This window comes from Poecile atricapillus, chromosome 9 (assembly GCF_030490865.1).
Source record: "Poecile atricapillus isolate bPoeAtr1 chromosome 9, bPoeAtr1.hap1, whole genome shotgun sequence".
Taxonomy (NCBI): domain Eukaryota; kingdom Metazoa; phylum Chordata; class Aves; order Passeriformes; family Paridae; genus Poecile; species Poecile atricapillus.
Genome location: NC_081257.1, coordinates 9111453 through 9132436, shown reverse-complemented (window position 1 = coordinate 9132436; position 20984 = coordinate 9111453). Strand labels below are relative to the sequence as shown.

Below are 20984 nucleotides of genomic sequence, written 5' to 3'. Positions count from 1 at the left end.
GGAGCTTAAATGGCTTTCACAGACTGCAAGCTCTGTTATGGCTGCAGTAAATTTGAGCCAGGGAAAGCCTATAAGGAAGTATCAGAAAGATGACAGTTTTCATTTGGGAAAAAAGTGGGTCTGGGGTGGAGATTAATCTCAGTTGCCAGTACAAAAATTACTGTGAATTTCTGTTGGGAGATCTTACATAGAAGAGATGTTTCTGAAATATTCTGTAATTTCTTTAACAGATTTTTTTTTTTTAACAGTATTCTGTAGATTATACCTATTTGAAATTCAGCATCTGATTTTTCCCAAATGCCTAATGCTTAATCCCACTTCTGTCATTGGGTTATTTATTAACACTTGGTAAACAAAGCATTAGATATTATGCATATCATTCCAATTGGAACCTCACTGTTTTTCCAAAATGGAAAACAATCTATTGCTTTGTATTTTAGTATTGATTCCCGCCTTTGCATCCTCGGACTTTTTGCTAGCACATGTCAGAAACATCAAGGTAAGTAATCAACCATGTGTGGGGCTCCCGTTCCTCAGAGATTATTTTCTTGCAGTTTATCAGCGAGCTCATACAATGCTGGCAGCAGAAGCTCTGTGTTCTCTGATACCCCTGGACACAGGATGAAAGCTGGAACTCAGGCTGGTTGATCTGTAATCAGCCTCAGTTTTCAGTCAGCTCTGAAGCTTTTCTCTCTCTTTTTTAAAAACATCCTTTTCCGCTGTTTTTACTGTCATCGCTACATAATGGTGACATGTTTTAGTAAAATATTTAAATGTATAAAGCAATCGGTGCTTCCAGGGAACTGACTTTGGCACGTGAAATACAAGTGAATACAAGTGAAAAGATGGCTCTAAGAAGTAGAAAACAAAGATGTAAGACAGCATCAAGATAACTGCCCACTATGCAAATGACATGGTAGGATTTTTCTTAAAAGATTTGCATGTTAGCACAACATGAGATACATCTCTCAAAGGTTTTGACTGGATCTCTGAGTAAGACAGTGCTGCCTGATATTTTGCCTAATTTTCTTTGTTTAAGTTCCTGGCCACTACTCGTCACCTCCATAAGTCATTTCCCTCTCTCTCAGTGGCAATGTACTCTGAGAAGTTCCAGAGGGAAAATCCCTTTAGGGAGCATTCTGAATTACTGGGTAGAACAGGACAAAGCAATTTACGGTTGATTACTGTTGATTAGGTTATGATCTTTGCCAAGACTTTTTCTTTGAAAATCAGGGTACTAACATGTCTAACTTTTAAAACTCAACATGAGGTTTAATGTTGTAAATTGGAAATGCCAGGGATTCTTATTATTTAACCATCATGTAGCCCAGATATAATGTAGATTTTTCCTCCTGATTACCATAGTGCCTGTGGTTCTCTGTATGTCTTTCACTGCTTAAGACTTTCTAAATGGAAAACTGTCAAAGTTCTGTGCAATGCTCCATCCATACATGCAGAGCACTATGGAAAAGTCAGTTGATTTCTCCCAGTTTTGTTCTGTACTTTATTTAAATGTGATTTGATTGAAATGGAGGAGATTGTTCGGTAGGGTGAAGGTCTCGGTGCCCATCCGTGTTTTGGCCCCTTTGAGCAAGCAGTATCTAGTGCTGAAGTGTGGCTGCAATTCTGGCTGGCTGATGATCTTTAAGCTGTCAAAGCTGCTTTTAGAGCCACAGCCAGGTAGACACAAATGGCAGACTCAATTCTGCTGAAAGTGGAACAAAACTCTGCATCAGAATTCCCTGTGTGTGCTGGCACACCTTGTTCCTGTGAGCTGCATTATGGCCTCTTCTCCATGTCACCCAGTTAGCATCACTTGGGGTGGTGAAATCTTCAGTGTTGTTGTAGATTCAGAGATAATTTTCATGCCTTGTTTTCCTATGTAGCATTTAGGGATATATACAAATACCTCATTCAGTGTTGTGGGTTCCCAGAGGTCACTTCCAGATAACTGTACAGTTTTTGCTGAGTCTTTTAGTAGTGCTGTGGTTTAGTTTCCCAAGTTCTACAACCAGGGCTTCTTTCAGCAAGTACTGTAATGGAGTCCTCTTTTCCCTCTCTGTTTTCTTGGGAATTCAAATTTCTCTTTTCCTCTCCAATTTCCATAGATTTTTTGCACCTCTATTCTTTTCTGCTGCCACAGCAAAATGGTATTAAACAAAAGAAGAGTTTGTTGCTGTTGCACAACTGAAAAATAATAAAATTCTAATGACTGGGGCACCTGGCAAATATGTGAAAATAATACAGAAACATTTTATCAAGTAACAGTTACTCAGGGTAGAGAATGTTAATTCTCATTTTAGTCTACAATTGCATAATCATTCTGATAGGCACACTATTGCTTTTTTTGCCCACATAGCTCAAAATGACCTTGATGTTAGTGATGGCTCAAGTTATACCCGAGAGAATCATTAAAAATGAATAAACCCAGGACAAAATCACAGACTTAAAGTCACGTAATCCCCTCCCCTGTGCAAACCAGGGTCAGCTAGAGCAGGTGGCTGGGTGATGTCCAGCTGGATTGAGTATCTCCACTGAAGATCAGCCCAAGTGCAAAGTGCAAAGATTTTTCTGTAGTTTCAATGGAAATTGCAGAATAAGCCTCAAAATATTTACAGAATCAAAATAGAACTCCTACAAAACTACTGTTGAAGGCATAATTCTGATAGAGTGTGCACAACAGCAATTCTGTAAAATGAAGGTACAGTATCTTTCAATTTGGAAGCAGTAGTCAGAATTGCAAAATTGTAGCTATATACATTTTTATAGAGTTGGTGGGTTTTTTTTGTATTTTGTATAAACTGCCTGGTAGTTCCACTGTAAGGAAAAGTTTGTACCAAACAAACTGACATTTCAGAGTTCCATCTTTTCATTTTCCGGGATGCATACCTCAGTTTGTGTTTTGTAAGGGAAAATGACAAGCTGTAATGACAATATGGATACAGAAAAGATAATTCCAGTATTGGAAAGGTCAGATTTCAGTTGGTGCACACTCTATACAGGCATTAAAGGAATCCATATATGCTTGTGAAAAGGAGAGATGGACACACAGAAATCATCTGGATGGCAGTAACAGTTCGAAGGATGAACCTAAGGAAATACACACAGACTTTTTTGCCAGACTCTTACAGCAGGAGAGAAACCTCCTCCCTCAAACCTTGCATTACCATAGATTTAATATAGCATCTTGAAAAGAACCCCAAAATAAACAAAAAATAACCCTCTGTGTCTCAGTTTTCAACTTTGAGAGGTACAGAAAGCCTTAAGTGTACTTGAGATGTGTATCTGATTTGTTGTGTCCTTACCCCTGCATTTGGTGGAGCAGGTAAACACGATTCCACAAAATGTGACCCCTGAGGCTCTTGGAGCCAGACAAGAAAAGGTGTTTGCAGCTGAGCTGATGGGAATTGAGTTACACAAGCTGTTATTTTAACAGCACTCAGGAAGTTTGTTTAATGTCTGTCCTCTCTTTCAGAACAGAGTACGGGGTACTGTTGTACAGCTTTTGAGATTTGCACCTACTCTGGGAGCAAATACGGGGAAAAAACAAAACCCTACATTTTAACTGCTTATTTTTTCCCCCTTCCATGCAGCCTTTTGTAGTGACAGCCTCTTCTCTCTAATCCTTCTGAATTACCTTCCTATCTGATCATTGTAGGATGAGAGGCTGGTGAGCTGAAATGGGAAAAATTTAGGAGTCTGAAAAAAATGTAAGGGTGCATCTGCACGATAGTTTGTATTTTTGTGACAGGAAAATATATGTGCAAGCTGGGTTTTTATGCTTTGATACAATCCTTTTATTTCTTCCAAAAGATAATAAGTTTGAAAAGAAAATATGTATTGCAGGACCCAGATCTAGAAATTCTCAAGAAAAACATGTCACTATGAGGGAAAGATATTTTGGTTTAACTTGAGGTCCCCATGCAGCAAACCTATACTCAAGGAAGACCTATTAAGCAGATTTAAGTATGTCTTTCAGTCTCAATGACATTTAATTATAAATGGCACTGAGCATTTGAGTCTCTTTTCCTCTCATTCTCCCTCATATTTCAAGGGTCCATGTTTATTTTCAGCTGGAAGAAGACACTTTTGTGTCACATGAGCAAAATATAAGGTGAGCAACATTTGAAGTTTAACTTACCTTTCAAAACCACAGTATTTAAAGTACACTAATATAAAATAAAAAACAAAAGATTCACCAAAGCTGGGAATGCCAAAAGCAAAATAACTACAACCCGTGTCACGTCCCTTACTTGTTCTTCTCTCAAATTTACTTCAGTTTATTTATGAATACCTTTATCAAGCCTTCCTTCTTCTGGATTTCTTTTGATTTGTGACAACTACACAGATGCTAAGAGATTTATTTCTAAACACAGCTTTCCTGTCTAAGTCATGATTTTTCCCCTTTTTTTCTCTTTACAGAAGCGAAATGCTGATAATGGCTTGGTGAGTAAGGCTTGGTTTTGTCTGGGCTACCAAGATTCTATAGTGACAAGAATATTCTTACTGTGTTCACAAAATATTTCTGTGAGTCCAGTCTGAGCAAATGGGTATTTCTGAGTGTGTGACAAGGGAAACACCCAGAGCTCCTTGTTTTAGGCAGTAGGGCTAATTAGACAGTTTCTTTCCAAACTCTGATGGAAGCTCCTGGACAAGGAAATAGAATGAGCAAATGATTTTTAATCTCATTGTATTTGAATAAATACCTAAGTTGTTTTGAAGTCACCTCTGTATCTCTAACAGATTTTCATTCTATGTTGGTTTTGTTTTTACTTTTATGTTGCACTTCTTGCTAAGGAAGGCAAGAGACCTCATCTCTGGGGCTGATTCCACTTGTCTGCTAGATTCCCCTTCAACAATTCCTAAATGCTTTGATTCTTTGGGGACCTTCTTGATCAATCAGCAGAGATCAGGCCCACGATAAAAGCTCCAGGGTTCTTCCCAGTGCTGGTTTTGCTGCAAGAAGCAGACCTTGTGGAGTTCCTAATGGGAACATCTGTTGTTACCCATGCTTTTACTTAGTGCCCAGAAACTTTATATCTTAGCATTCAAAGAAAATAAGTATTGCCTTGCCCATTTCCTTGTTTAAAAAAGACAGAGCTCCAGCTGGAAGGAAGCTGAGATTAACATAAAAAATGGAATTTGGAGGCATTTAGTCTATTTTTAAACAAGAGTTTTACTTACATCCCTGCTCTAGGAGTCATCCACTCCTCCGGTAACTACAGTCACTAACACAGTGAGGCAGCAGTAAACAGTTGTGCTCTTTGAATAACCATAAAAAGTCACTCTCTCAGTAGAGAAAAAAAAACTATTCTTATAATGGCAGTATTTATGCTGTAGTGGTTGTATTTTCTTAAAGTCCACAGTTATAACTTGCAGAATAGCACCATCATGTCAGTGAAATAGATATCCAAGGAAACACAGCTGTACTCCAGTTCTTATATTAGGTCTTTTTTTTTTTAATTTGGAGTGATCAATGTCCTGCTGTGGTTTCTTTTTAAAAATATTATAATAACTGATTAACACACACATGAATGTAACAGCTAATGCTCTTTTAATCTTTTTTTCATTTCTCAATCTACAGGTTGTCGATGGGATGGAAATCTCTAGCATGAAAATTGATAGTAAAATAACTTCCCGGTTTGCACACAATGTCATCACCAGTCAAGCTGTCAATCGTGGAAATGTGTCTAAAGAAGTCTTCTTTGATGTTGAACTCCCTAAGACAGCCTTCATTACCAATTTCAGCATGTGTGTAATCTTTACAATATTGTTAAAGAGGACTAAAAATCTGTGCTAATTCAACTGTGAGAAACTGAACCCAAATGTTCATTTTTACTTTGCCATTTTAATAGATTTCTAAATACCTCCCAGGTAATTTTCTGGTACTATTAACTTAATATGCAAGATGGAGAAAGGCAAACATTGGTACATCTGTAGAAAAGATGACTAGTTTTCAATTATTTCTTTTCATCATCACGAATAAAAGGGAACCTTAGGGAATGTGGGACCTTTCCTGCAGATTCATCCACCTTTTCAGAAGTACCTCTTACTTTGGTATTATCAAACCAGTAAAGTTCCATTACTTAATTTCCCTGATGGCATTATAACTTAATTTATCTCTTCATTTAAAAATCATATTTGAATGAAAGGCAGAAAGTAGAATTACTCCTTTACATTTGTACCTTTAGTTGCAATCATATGCAGTTCTCCACCATGATGAGGTTTGATTCAGTTAAGCATATCCATCTCTGCTAATCACACTGTGCCTGCTTTGTCTCCAGTGAAGAGGAGCAGCAGCTTTAGGGCACAACCACTCCTAATGCATTTTAGAACTTCTGTGATAGCATGAGGTGATGAGAATGGCTGCTTAGTCATCTAAGGAGTTCAAGGATGAAATGGTCCTCTGTAGGTGATGACATCTGGACAGGTGAGTCACATCCAGAGAGTTGGTTTGCCATGAGATGAGATGGGATGAGATGAGATGAGACGGTAAAGCTGCTCAAGTGTAGGAATATGGCAGGTGTAAGTTGTGTTGCTGCAGCCCAGTTTTCATCTAATTCAAAGTAAAAATTGGTTTAGAATCTTTTATGATACTGAGCACAGAGCTCTTAATTCCAGCTAAGTTCTTTGAGGTGTCTGGCTTCAGCAAAAGGGCTCAAATCTTGGCAATAGCAGGTCTCTGAAAGTGGTTATTAGCAAACAAATCAATAAAGGGAGAATTCCTGTAGTAATCTTCAACTGAACTAGGACTTTTTCATCTGCAGGACAATTGATGGTGTCACCTATCCTGGAACTATAAAGGAAAAAGAAGCTGCAAAAAAGCAATATGAGAAGGCTGTTTCAAGAGGACAGACTGCTGGTCTTGTCAAGTAAGGATCATGTCTTGTGTAGCTTCCACGCCATCACTCCACAGCAGACTGAGAGATTGGAAATGCTGTGTTCTGGCACTTTGCTGACATTAAAGGACCAAAGAACAATCATTAAGTTACAGTTATTGTAGCACAAATTGTAAAAAGGAAATATAGCCTCTCACTGCACAGGCACTGCCTGGAACTATGGACAGGGTATTCCTGCAGCTTTCACTAGCTTTGTGTGACCTATTCCTGGGATTAATTTCACTGGAAAACTTGAAAAAATTCTATGGGTTGAGTACAATTTTGAGAATTGATTGATGATTTTTAGCAATAGATAAAAATTTCCATTTTTGTTTTGCTTCTTTTTGAAAATCATATGCCACCAACAATAAATATTATTAAAGAGGATAAAGATCTTTTTCCTACCCACTTAAATACAGAGCTTCAGGAAGAAAAACAGAAAAATTCACTGTCTCAGTCAACATTAAAGCAGCCAGTAAAGTCACTTTTGAACTCACATATGAGGAACTGCTGAAGCGAAAGTTTGGAAAATATGAAATGTTCATCAAAGTAAAACCAAAGCAGCTTGTCAAAGATTTTGAGGTAAATGGCAAACTGATCAAACTTGACTGTAACTTAAGAGATGATGGAATTCTTTATATATTCTGTATATATTCTGTTGAAAGTGGAGTACTGTGGTCATTCCCATTGGTTCACAGGTGAGCTAAAGGCCATGTTAACATTTCTCAAGAGTCCCATGGGGAGCACTCACCAGCATGCTTTAATGCAGGCTTTTACTTGTAAACCTTACAAATTTGCTCGTCTACTGAGCATTACAAAAGAAACCTTTTGGAAATGAAAACCTGAAAAAGATATTAGAATGCTTTGGGGGTAATTTTATATGCTTTTATAGCATAAACTTCAGCTTTTTCACAACACCATGAAGCAACACCCTCTTTAAATCACAGTGGTGCATATGTCACATTCTGGAATACTACAGATTTTTGTGCCTATCTGCCTTGGTAGGACACCACTATCTAGCTTTCCAACAAGTCATATTTCTATTAAAGTTTGCTTATTTCTGGCTTTGTTTTTAACATCTGTGTTTGAAAAGGCCTCTTCGGCTGAACATGTGTCCCACAAGAGTAGATCTGAGCTGCCATTATGAATTGTAAAATAAATTTCTTTATTTTTATGAAAATCCCTCTTTCACATCTGTAGTTTCTTATCCTCCTGTAAATGTCTGAGTTGATATATCATGGTTGAATCAATGATAATAATTTTTCAATTAATATTCCAGATTGAAGTAGATATCTTTGAGCCTCAGGGTATCACTGAGCTGGAAGCAGAAGGAACGTTCATCACCAATGAGCTGCAAAATACCATTAAAAAAACTTTTTCAGGAAAAAAGGTACATTGATTACTGCATTCCATTGTTTACTTATTTTGGTTATCATTCTGAAATAATAATTTCAGTGCTAGCAAAGGCAGCAGGAGGAAACTTGGATACCAGTAAGATTATCTCTTACAGAAAAACTGAATTACTGACAAGTACTTTTCCCTTGTATGGGGGTGGTAGAATTTCTAAAACATACAACAGCTTTATCAAAGGTGTCATTCAGAGTGAAGAGCTGACCCAAGGCAGATGGGAAAGTAAGCATATGGAGAAAGCCCTGGATAGCAGCCTTCATGTGTCAGTTACCACCAATAAATTTCTAAATACATATGGATACAAACAACCTTGTAGCTAACCAAATAAAACAGGTTATTCTTGTGACTGTGAAAATAAATACACTAGCTTTAAAAAAAGCAGATGTGTTCTGTAGAAGATTTTCAGCTATTAAGGCTCAGATCTAAGGAAGGCTTTTCTTTTCAGGGCCATGTCTTTTTCAAGCCAACCCTCGATCAGCAGCGAACCTGTGCAAATTGCTCAGAGTCTGTCTTGGATGGGGATTTTACTGTAAGATATGATGTGAAGAGAACAACTCCAGATAATTTGCAGGTAAGTCTAACATCTTGTAATTCTGAACTGTTGAACAGTTTAACTTGCACAGTAAAGGTCAGGGAGCAGTGAGGGCCAGCTGTTTCCTAATGGACAGGCAGCTGAGTGTGAGCAGGAGTCATCTTCAGGGTGGGATCCAAAACAGTGGAGTTCATGGGTAGGAACAGGTATAGCTGTGACACAGCTGGAGACAGATGTTCTGACACTGTAGCTCTGGAACTAAAGGCCCAGTCTTGCACTTAAATGACACTTGGGACCATGGACAGAGGTGAGACTGGTGAGGACCATTAAACTTTTTTAGGCCACTCAGTGGCTAGACATTAAATGAAAGTAATATCAGCTTTTTGTTTCACCTTTATAAAGTACCAAACTTTTTGGTGGTGGTGTGGGTTTTTTTAACACTTTCTTTTTCAGATTGTCAATGGCTACTTTGTACACTTCTTTGCACCAACAAATCTTCCGAAGTTGTCCAAGAATATTATTTTTGTATTGGATACTAGTGGCTCGATGCATGGAAGAGAAATGGAGCAAGTGAGTTATTACATTAGTACAGAGTTCCAGTGAAAGAGCTGGAACACAGTGCTGGGAGGGAGAGGTGCTGGAAGGGACACGATGCCTTACAGTGCACATGTGCTGCTCAAGCTGTACAAAGTGGCTCGATGGTGTGGCCTCTCTAATGCCCAGTGCCAGATGTACTAGTTTGCAGTTACTGTAGAACAAAAATCTATACATTTAGCCTATATTTACTTATAAATGTCATTACCTAAAAACTCTAAACATCAACATTTCCAGAGACTGCTGTCATATGTACTTGACAGTTCCAAAATAAGCCATGCATACAGATTATGTGCATTTTCTCTGTACATTCTGTATCGGGAGGCAGCAGCTCTTTTCAGACTTATGAGTGAGCTAATGTTCAGAATTTTCAGGTTTTGGTGCTGCATTAAAATATCCAGGCATGCTTGTTCATGAGCTTCTCCACTAACCTGTAGCTACCCATTTGCCATGCCAGCTTATCTCAGTGTAAGCAATCAACCATGACAAGGAGCCTGATTTTCATCTCAGCTACAAAGATTTACCAGATGTTATTGCAGCTGACGTCTCTAGAGTTACTCTGAAATGGATACAGGGACTGGCAAGAACAGAACAAGCTCAGAATTTTTCAATATATACTGTATAGGAGTGAAAAATAGCCCAGTGCTGAGAGATTATTGATGTAAATTCTGTAAGCACCTGTAAGTATTCTGTTAAATGTTGAATCATATATTTAAATCTCTTTGTCTTATAGACAAAAGAAGCACTGCTAAAAATCCTGGATGACATTAAAGAAGATGACTTCTTCAATTTTGTATTATTTGATAGTGAAATATCTACCTGGAAAGAAACATTAATCAAGGCCACTCCTGAGAACTTGGATGAAGCGAGGAAATTTGTTCAGCAGATTTCTGCTGACGGCTGTAAGTACTTGACTGGCCTTGCCAATAGGTCATTGTATAAGTTAATTTATTGATTGATTCTGTGAACACAATGCTACAGTTGGTTGGGGCATCAGACTGCTGATGTAGCACTCCTGAAGTTCGATTTTACTCAGAACGTGACATCTATTTCTCTTTATGTTTCCAAAGTCCAGGTACTTTTCTATCTCGACATTCCCCTGCTTGTAAATCCAAATCTTTCATTTTCTTACTGTAATGAAATCTCTTCAGACCCAGGTGGAAAATGGACCTTTATTTTGACAGCCTTTGCTGAACCCAAATTTCTATGTCTACCTCATAGTGACAAATTTACATGGTGGTTTGATGAGAGGAATTGATATTCTGAATGCTGCTCATGAAGAAAACCTTGTGCCCAAGAGAAGTGCTTCTATAATTATCATGTTAACAGATGGCCAACCAAATGTAGGTGAGTTTGTATTGGATGGAATAATAAAGAGAGTTCATTAGCTAACAAAAAATGCTAGTTAAATTGGCCTTCATCTTTGACTTTTGGATATTTTCATGATTTGAATGCTACTATACCAGCATCATAGTACTAAATCAAGCTTTTGGTAATGTCTCCTAAGAAATCTAACCATGCCAAGTTGATTTTGTGATCATTTTATCTATTTTGAAAACAACTCAAACATTGCCTGATTTGATGCAGGTATATCAAATACTCAGGAGATTGAGAAAGCAGTGAAGAAGGCTATTGATGGCAGATACACTTTATACAATCTTGGTTTTGGCAGTGGTGTTGACTACAGCTTCTTGGAGAGGATGGCACTGGAGAATAAAGGATTGGCTCGTCGGATTTATCCTGACTCTGATGCAGCTTTGCAGCTTCAGGTGCAGTAATTACCACACGCAGGAGATCAGAGATATTTTAGGTCAGATAACTATTCACATTATTATTTTCAAATAATCAAAATCCCAGTGTGTAATCTGGTACTGAGATACTCCAGAGTCTGCTGTGATCAGAGTATTAAAATCATAGAATAGTTTGAGTTGAAAGGGACCTTTAGTTGCATTTAATTTTCCCCTTATATAAGCAGGAAGTGCAGGGACAGTAAAAAGGAGATACTGTGGGCTATGGCAGGGAGTTTAAAACTTGGCATAGGGTGACACAAGTCACAGTTCTGAAGGACACTCTGGTGGAATTGCTGCAGTCGTATCTCCTGCACCTCACAGATCATGTGGTTTATATCATGTCAAGGGACAAGAAGGGTAACAGATCATAAAGCTCTAGATATTCTTTCTTTAGAAACTTACTGCAAGCAGGTGTATCTTACCACATTCCTAAGACATTTTAGAGTTGTATAAGACATGGAAACTAGTATAGGCCATACAGGGTTGTCTTTTTTTACTTCTCATATTCTAATAGCAGCCATTCAAAGAACTCACCAAAGAATTAGATATTAGATTTCATTGCAAGTTCTGCTAAAATCAAATATCCAGTCTCCTTTGATTATGCTGTCATGTCAGTCTCTGCAGAGAAGAGGTGTAGAAAATTATCAAATAATGGGAGGCCTGGTGTCCCTCTTGATTTATATTGATGGAACTCATCCTCCACAGCATGCTGTTCTCAAATATTTTTCCTCTCTCTTAGCAAGACTGAAGAGTTTGTATGTCCTTTCTCATTTCCATTATTTGCAAATTTCTAGACATTGCACTCTGAGATGTAACTAAATATCTAAATATTTCTTTTAAAAAACACTTTTAGTTTTCATTGCTGAAGTAGCAGGATGTTTATGGTTACAGGTCTACCCATGAATTAAAGAAACAATGATAGTTAAATGTTTTCTTTTTTTTTTTCAATCCTACAGGGGTTTTATGATGAGGTGTCAAATCCCATGCTCATAGATGTGGAGTTAAACTACCCAGAAAATGAAATCTCAGACCTAACTACTAACAGCTTTAAGCATTTCTATGATGGGTCTGAGATTGTGGTGGCTGGGCGCTTTGTAGACAGCAACCAAAACCATTTGTCTGTAGATGTAAGAGGTGAAGGTGTAAGTATGGATTTCTTTGACTTATGTAAGCTACACAAAATCTCTGAATGCTTCTTTTACCTCCATTGTGATGAACAAAAATGCCATGTGAATGTGGAAAACTGGGTCATGCTCTGTAGTGTACACCTCTAAAATTCCCAGAAACAATGGGACAAAATTCCTCATACAACACTGGCAATTTTCTGGTGTAGAACCAGACTGATTTTCAATTTCATAAGATTTTCAGGTGTGAAGGTCTTAATTTTGGGGAAGTTCTGTCAGTCCCTGGCTACTTGTGATACAGAGAATATTCTTACTTCCAACAGGCTAACGATGCCCTGTCGTACACTGTACAGGAAGGTGCTGAGCAAACAGCTCAGGCTTTCCAAGAACAACAATACATATTTGGAGAGTACATTGAAAGGCTCTGGGCTTATCTTACTATTGAACAACTCTTGGAAAAACGGTAATTACACCTGGAATAATGCCTTAGCTCTGAACCCCTTACACCTGCTGACTCCTGCAGTTTCTAGGATGTGAAGCTGACATTCACATCCCACTGAGATGCCAGTGGGAAAGCATAAAAATCAGTGAGGGAAATCCATTAGCCTGTTCTCCCTAGCCTCAGTATTCCTGTTTCAGGTTGCAAATGAAACAATTCTATATTATTGCGAGTATAAAACACACTTTTTCCTTTCTCTTGGACAGCCAGTAGAATCAGAAGTACTCTTAGACTATAACAGATATATCTTATTGATAAATTACCTACAGAGAAATTACTTTAAAATATTTAATCTGAAGTGTGGTGAGTGATTCAGCCATCACTGATGCTGAGAGTCTCTTCCTGTATTTAGCATTACAGCTACAGGAGAAGAAAAGGAAAACCTTACAGCTCAAGCCCTGGCTCTCTCACTACTGTACAAGTTTGTAACACCACTGACATCCATGGTGGTAACAAAACCAGAAGAAAATGACAATGAAGAGGGGATTGCTGATAAACCCACTGAAGGTATAGATATCTTCACAATTGTACTGTATTTGAAAAGCCAAGAGTTCCTTTGATGTTCCCCTAAAGAAAGGCTTTCATGTGGGCACAGTTTTACTTCTCATTGTAAAGCTCATTTCCATCAAACCATCCTTCATTATTAAATCATATGGGCAAAGTACTATAAATCTAAAACAAATGTATTTTAAACTAAATAGAAAAACTGTTACAGAAAAAGACCCTGAAAACCAAGAAGCATTTCTAATCTAATAATCCAGCTATATTCAGATGATTTACCATCACTTTCTCCTTTATTTTTCTACTTACTTCAGCCTAGGGATAGATGTAGTAACCTCTTTCCACATGAAAAGGGAAAATTTGCATGAGCTCTTCCTCAGGCAGGATGTATCAGGTTGTAAAAAGTTTGAGATTACATATGTAAAACACAATAGTCATATATATATATATTGCAGAAAGAGAAGCAGTTATATTGAAAGCACACAGTTTGTTTTCAACTCCTCTGATGCTTTAGCTAATTATAAAGTCCTTGCTCAGTGAAACATTCTTCTTCCCTACAGTTCAGCGTCTCTATTTAACCCTTGTGTAACAAATATTCTGTTCCTCTTTGTTGTTTGACCAAGCAGGGCAGTGCTCTCTGCTCAGTGTGCCCCCACGCCATCCTAACTTCATCTCCTGTTTGAGCCACCCTCATCCCACAGGTCTGACAGAGGCTTTCCAGTCTTTTCTACCAGCATCCTGTATTTTTACCCCAGCTATGAGTTAGAGCCCCTAAAAGTTCCTTGGAGGTTCTGTGTGGGTTCTCTGCTGCCTTCTAGATGGAAAACTTTCCAGTCTCCTGATTTTGGCATAGGAACTTCAGACATTTGAGCATAACAGAGATACTGCAGATTAGTGAGGTTTTTTTTCAGCTGCAGTAAGTCCTGAAACCAGTGGATTGCTAAGTGCCCTTCAACTCTGAATCATTCTTCAGGCATTCTGCTGATAAATTTTTGCATTATTTTTCATGGCTCTCGTAATGGAATACGGATATAAAACCCCTTCATGCTTAATTAAACATTCAAGTCACTGCACAGCATAATGAATTTAAAGTTTGCAGCTGGCCTCCGTAAGATGGAAACCCTCAAACATCTGATGGAAGTGGCATCTACTCAGTCATCTTCAGTTTTTTTCTTTCCCTTTCCAGGTGTTTGTAGTACAAAGGCTTTTTCCTGAATCTCTTTCCAAGGAAATCCTCTCTGTATATAGATAGTATAGAGCAGTGATAGGAGAAAATACTCAAAGCACTGCCCCTGTATAAGAAAAGAAAACTATTTTACTCACCCTGAAGTCTCCATTCACAAATCAATGTACTGAATCATCCAGTCAGTGTTAATAGAATCATTCAAATGCCTGGAAAACCACAAAATAGTAAAACCAGTAAAGAATATTTTGCAATATAGATATGGCAGAACAATAAAACAATTCCAAATAGAACTCTTGTCACACACATATTAAATTGCAGTTCTTCTGCCCCACATAACAGCTTTTTACTTTCAGTACATTTCTGTTCGATCTACAAATATTGAGTTGTATCACTGGGAAGAAATGGCATTACAAAATACTGAAGATAGCTGGTTGAGTTTTCAAACAGTTTCAATTTTTTACAGTGTTTTATTAGGGTCAGAATTCTTCCTGTTTAATTGTATAACTGAAACTGTAAATTTCTCTTTTTCTTCCTTTTACTTCTTACCTGCCCATGGTAACAGCTGAAGGTATGTACATTTCTTATTAAATTTACTTAATCTTTTTAATAGAGATGGATTTTCTAGATTGCTTATTTGATCTAGGATGCAATATTTTCATAAAGTTCATGGGGAATTAATCAAGATTGTGTTATAAATACCTATAAACATTCCTGATGGGTAAGTTTGTAAAGAGTGCTTCCAGTTCAGTTCCTTTCTCTGATGACTGCAACATCCCACCACCACAAAATTCAGGCCCAGTACAAGTAAGCTGCTGTCCAGGGCTGGCACTGGGGACTTCCAGGTACCTCTTTGTAACAATCTCATACTCATGTCTTCATTCATGCCATGATTGCCACTTCTAAAGCACAGAGCCCTGTCTTCAGACACCCTGACAGAATTTCAAATGTAAAAAGAGCAGAAGAGTAGAAAAATATGGAAACAGGGGGGCAATTCTTCCTTCCTGGAAGTATGGTTTAGAACAAGGTGGCAGAGAGGGATCAGGGAACAGCAGGTTGTCCCAGTCCCAGAGAGAGCAAACCCCATGCTCTTGGAGAACTAATATTTGTGCTGGAAAGCAAGGCATGCTTTCAGCCCTTTCAAGACTGTTGCTTTGTAGCACTGTTAAATAAACTGTTTTGACTAAATTTTTACTTTGTAATATTTGGAAATTTATACATAATTACAAAAATCTTGGGTTGATTTTGGAAAGAGGAAGGAATGAAGTGGGTGAGATCGGGTTTTCTTTGTAGCCTCTGAAATAACATTTTATTTCATTCAGCAGGGATGTTCACAGGTCCTTTGCTGGGTAAGTAATTTAATTTACTTTTTCTGAACGGAGCAGGTTGTGTCAACTGAAATTACCAGAGGCAGAGATGCCTTTTCTGGCAGTACAACTGCACTTTAACAAATACTACCAAATTCTGCTCACTGCTGAAAACACATTTAAAGTTTGAAAACGAGGTGACAAAGTTTCAGCTAAATAGTTTGTAAGAAGTAAATGCCTGTTCATCAAACCACCATTTTTTTCTGAAATCTGTTTCCCAAGAATGGAGGATGGACTCCAATTTGCATTTCCTTTGGAATTATATAAAGCAAGGGACTGTGATGTCAGCATCTCTGGCTAAATTAACGTGTTCAGTCACTTGTGGAAAAAACATCTCTTTTATTCAAGAGACAGCAACTGATCCACCAAATTGCTGGCTGGGCAATCCTGAAAATGGGCAAGTTAGATTTATGGTTTTGCTCTAGACATTGCTGCCAGTCTCTGTCTCTGTCTAGTTTTTTCAAGTCTTCACTGAAAAGACTTAGATTCACTCTGTAAAAAAAAAATCCCAATAAACAAAAAAACCCAAATATCAAAAAGAAGTTTTCAATGGATGATGTTGCATTTTCTTGCTGATAGCTTAATCCTCAAGTCTGAAATATTTGTGTCCTACAGATAGATTGCTTGGGCTATATGTAAACCCTCAGAGCAATTTAGACTACAAGTGAAATATGTCTCTGTCCTGAAGCATTTTTTAATTCAAAAGCAGCACACAAACTGTCATTCCATAGATTGCATGCTTTAAAAACTAGGATGCAATTACTGATTTGCCTAACATATTAACTCCCTGACATCTTACATGGGCCATGCAATTTTTCATTTTGAGTTTTTCTAACTTTCTTTCCTTCTGCAGCTTCACCACTATATCACACATATGTATCAAGACCCACATGGTATACTAGTGGTGAGTAGTTGGAGTAATGTCTGTCTAGCACATCAGAAGAGGGTATTTAAGGTTAAATTACACAATTCTTATGAATATTTTCAATTATTCCCTTCCATAAAAGCAGTCATTTTTTCATTTTTATGGGGCGAGTATTTTAATTTACTTTTTAAATCTCTCAATGTCTTCTAAAGATCAAGTAATTGAAATTATATGTGGTCATTTTCTCAGTCCTCCTTCCCATCAGTAGGTTTTGTGTTGCTAACTCCGTTTTCTATTAAATAATTTATATTTATTTATTAAATTTAAATATTAAGCAATATTAAATGCTCATGTGGAACTTTGACCCTGTGTATCACTATACAGACACCAGTGATTTGCCTTTACAGTTGATGGAGATCCACACTTCATTATATCAGTGCCACAAAAAAGGGATGCCATTTGTTTCAATATCAATGAAAACCCTGGCATGATCTTAAATTTAATAAATGACCCAGTTACAGGTGAGTTTTTAACTTTTTTTTTTAATACAGGATACTTCTAACAAAATGTGTTTAAAGGCTATTTCTCTCTTTATAATGCATAAGCTTTTTTTCCCCAACAAAGTTAGCAGGAGGTCCTGTAGCTATGACAGCCTACCATTACAATGACTATTTTCACTTGTAGCAAAATGAACTTTTAAACTTACTTTAAAACCCACTGTGAGGGAGGGTTGAGAGTAGTAATTTGTCTCAGTCAGTTGTAGTAGAAGCAATAAAATAATCCTTAGGTTGCCAGTTTGTGGAATATCTGGTGAAGAGAGACTGATGTCACTCAGACTCTGTACCCATCACAAACTCCTTGTGCTCTCGGAAAAAATGGAACTTTTTTCAACAAAATGATTGTTGGCCTTGTGGAAATTCACAGAACAACCTCCAGAACTTTATTTTGCTTTGGTACAAACATACACAAGTAATTCTGATCTATTTTTCAACTCATATTTAATTTCTTAAGTTGTTGTTAAATTTTCAAGGCACTCCTTGACATCAGTTGATCAGGTCCTGTCTATAAAACAATTCTTGTTTCATTTCTGTATTAGGCATCACAGTCAATGGAGAACTTATTGGTGATAAGAGAGCAAATAGTGATGCAAAGATCCAAAACTCATATTTTGGAAAACTTGGTATTGCAAATAAGCACCTGGATGTAAAGCTGACAGTAACCCCTGAGACAATCACAATTCAAAATGGTGATGAAAAGACAGGTTTCACCTGGCTGGACTCAGTCACCTTGCAACAAGCAGGGTAAGACTTACAGAAAAGGTATCAGGCTCTTGTATTACTTTCTACTCTTAAAACATTTTTTTACATGTTGATCAATAATATACTTCTAAGTATGTGTGAATCTACAAAAGCAATTGATTCAAGCCCGTCTGGATTCTGCTTTTTATTTTGTTGTGTAACTGCTGAATTATTCACAAATTCCTCTGCTTTAAATAAGTAAATTAAGACTTTACCCTGGTTTTCTATTGCTATGACTTAGGTAAAACTAGATTTGGTATTGTGCTTTATGTAGCTGTGTCTTGCAAATACTTAAGGAGTAACTTCAGCCATAGTGTGTAATGTTTCAAACGTATAATAGTGTTCCAAAAACAAATCTCCATTTTGAAAATGGAACTTATGGCAGTTACTGAATTGGTATATTTTTTCTTGTCAGCAGGTAGATTTCTCATGGGATCTATTATGGAACCATTTATACCTGTGCAATGGTTTATAGAAGGAAGAAGTGATATTTTCTCTTCCTCCTCCTTTACATTTCACTGTGTAGAATAAAATTCCTGCCTTCTCAAGGCCTGGCAATGCAGCAGAAAGAGCAAACTGTGATTCGTACACAGGATTTTTTATTGTGATAAACACATGGATGATATCACTGACACAATCAGAAACAAATCTTCTCTATCCTAGCATGAAAATAGGCAGTTTGGGAGTTGACTTCTCTGAAAAACTAAAGGAAAAAGTGTCATGTAACATCCAGGCAAAGAAGTGATGGTTTTATCAATAGAATTTGTATCACTGAGCATGAGGTGCTGTATCTACATATCACCAACATATCTGTGATTAATTACACTGTTAAATGACAGGTTTTGCTAAAAACATCTTACTGAAAAGTTTAAAGGCCAGGTAGCCTTTTCCAGTGTCATTTAATATGATTCTGTGACTGTCTGTGAACACACAGAGAGACTCCATGGGCCAAACCAGGCAGCAAATCCTCTCTCTTAAAAAACACTGAGCAATTTATAAAGCTACCTTTGTTTCTTCTCACATTTATTTCTGTTGCTGTTAACTCTGGTAAACACAATGTTCTAAGTCATGTTTTTCTTTTTTCCTCAGTTTAACTTTGATAATTAACAGAAAAAAAAATCTGGTGCTCTCAATGGGCAGTGGTGTCTCATTTGTTGTTGTTTTGCACCAAGTATGGAAGAAACATCCTCTCCACCAAGATTTCCTGGGACTGTACACATTGAAAAGTGATAAACTGTCTGAACAGACCCATGGATTATTAGGTATGACTTTGTTTAGTGTTTCTCTGCTGGTCTCTTTCCTTAGGAGGCTACATAATTTATAGACAGAATATTGTGCTGAGAAGAATCACACCCAGAAATTTCAGAGATCAACACATGGATTATTTGATTTTTAAAAGGCTGAAGACTTGAAAAATGTGTAATAAATTCAACAGAATAGACAACACACCAAATAAAGATATCTTGAAGGATATCTAGAAAAAAAATGTAATTGTTTTGTGTGGTCAGAAGCTGGAACTTACATCCAGATGATGTGGATACAATTCTGGGTTATAAACAGAAAATAATACCAATAATACCACAGGCATATGTTCAGCCTTACCTGAAACTTGGTGTTTATTTATCCAATCAAAACCCTGAAGGGACATGGAAACCAGTAGAGGAATGTAGAAATTCTGGGATTTCTGTTTGGTTTGCTTCTGTTTTAATGTCTGAAATGGTAATTTTGGCTTCTCTTTTTTAGGGCAGTTTTTCCGTCCCATTGACTTCACCATACTTGAAATTCATCCTGGGTCTGATCCCAAGAAACCAGATGCCACAATGATTGTTAAAAACAATGAACTGACAGTAACAAGGTACAAAATAATGAAGTCCTTAGTGAAGACTTAGGCAAGATTCCTTGTCTAGGTGCTGTTCCTATCTCAGTACTCCCATGGCTGTGTTTTCCCTTTCAGGGGCTGGCAGAAGGATTACAGAAGAGATCCTAAACACGGGGTTGATATTCCTTGCTGGTTTGTCCATGACAATGGAGCTGGGCTCATAGATGGTGTTCACACAGATTATATTGTTTCCAGTCTCTTTTAAGCAACTACAACTTCCTCCAAATGCACAGGCAGACAATATTTGTCTGAAACAACAGTATTTTCAATACATAAGATCTATCCAAAGCATATTAGCATACCATGTTTAGCAAGGACAAGGTATGTTGGATTCTCAGAGAGTTTTACTGTGTATTTGATCCAATCTGAAGTGTAAGACCCTCATCCTCTGAAGTATCCTTCTTAGGTTTAAAATTCTGACTTAAAACGTTACTTTGTAAAACATAACAGAAACCCTCTACCCAACTTTTAATCAATAATTTAGTGTCAGGAGTGATTAAATAAAAGTATCAGTACTCAGTGCCTGGTTCTGTTATTCCAACAGCTCAATATTCTCATGCCACAAATTTCACAAAGCCTGGGGTGCCAGATGCATTTTGAAATTGAGCACAAGAGGAAATCTGACAGCCCAGCCCAGATTTTGGGATAATCCCGTGGTATTTGGAACCACCTGACCTCTTGACTGTTCAGTGCTGAGAGCTGCTGCCAGCACAGGAGGTGACTGTTGGCATCCAGGACTTCTGTATTTTAGCATTTTAATTTGAACCTAACTATTAAATGTCTGAATCTTTAAAAATTAGTGAGACACCAGGGTTGCAAGCAGCACTCACATTTGAGTAATGATAGCTCTTTTGGACAGTATCTTTCAGAGGAACAGAGAAAGACCCTTCCTTCTGTTCCCATAAAGGATTTATGAACACATTCAGGGCAAGTGGCCCATTTATTTATATATTCATTTTTTACTGCAAGAAATTGCAAGCTCTTACTTCTAAAGCAAAAAAACCAACCAACCAAAAATACATTCTCTCCCCCCTCATGTTTCTTATTTACTTCAATTTCTTTTA

General features: G+C 37.4%; 1 protein-coding gene across 1 annotated transcript; it reads left to right on the top strand.

Moving 5' to 3' along the window:
• The first annotated feature begins 380 nt into the window (after window positions 1–380).
• On the top strand, window positions 381–20448 carry LOC131581956 (inter-alpha-trypsin inhibitor heavy chain H3-like). Its single transcript, XM_058844628.1, has 22 exons — window positions 381–499; window positions 4423–4446; window positions 5585–5751; window positions 6768–6872; window positions 7298–7460; window positions 8158–8268; window positions 8734–8859; window positions 9274–9390; window positions 10148–10316; window positions 10636–10761; window positions 11002–11183; window positions 12161–12346; window positions 12652–12791; window positions 13180–13334; window positions 15077–15082; window positions 15834–15860; window positions 16732–16782; window positions 17151–17264; window positions 17840–18044; window positions 19131–19303; window positions 19785–19896; window positions 19996–20448. The coding sequence occupies exons 1-22, from the start codon at window positions 410–412 to the stop codon at window positions 20123–20125; spliced, it is 2679 nt and encodes an 892-aa protein (XP_058700611.1). The 5' UTR covers window positions 381–409; the 3' UTR covers window positions 20126–20448.
• Window positions 20449–20984: the final 536 nt, after the last annotated feature.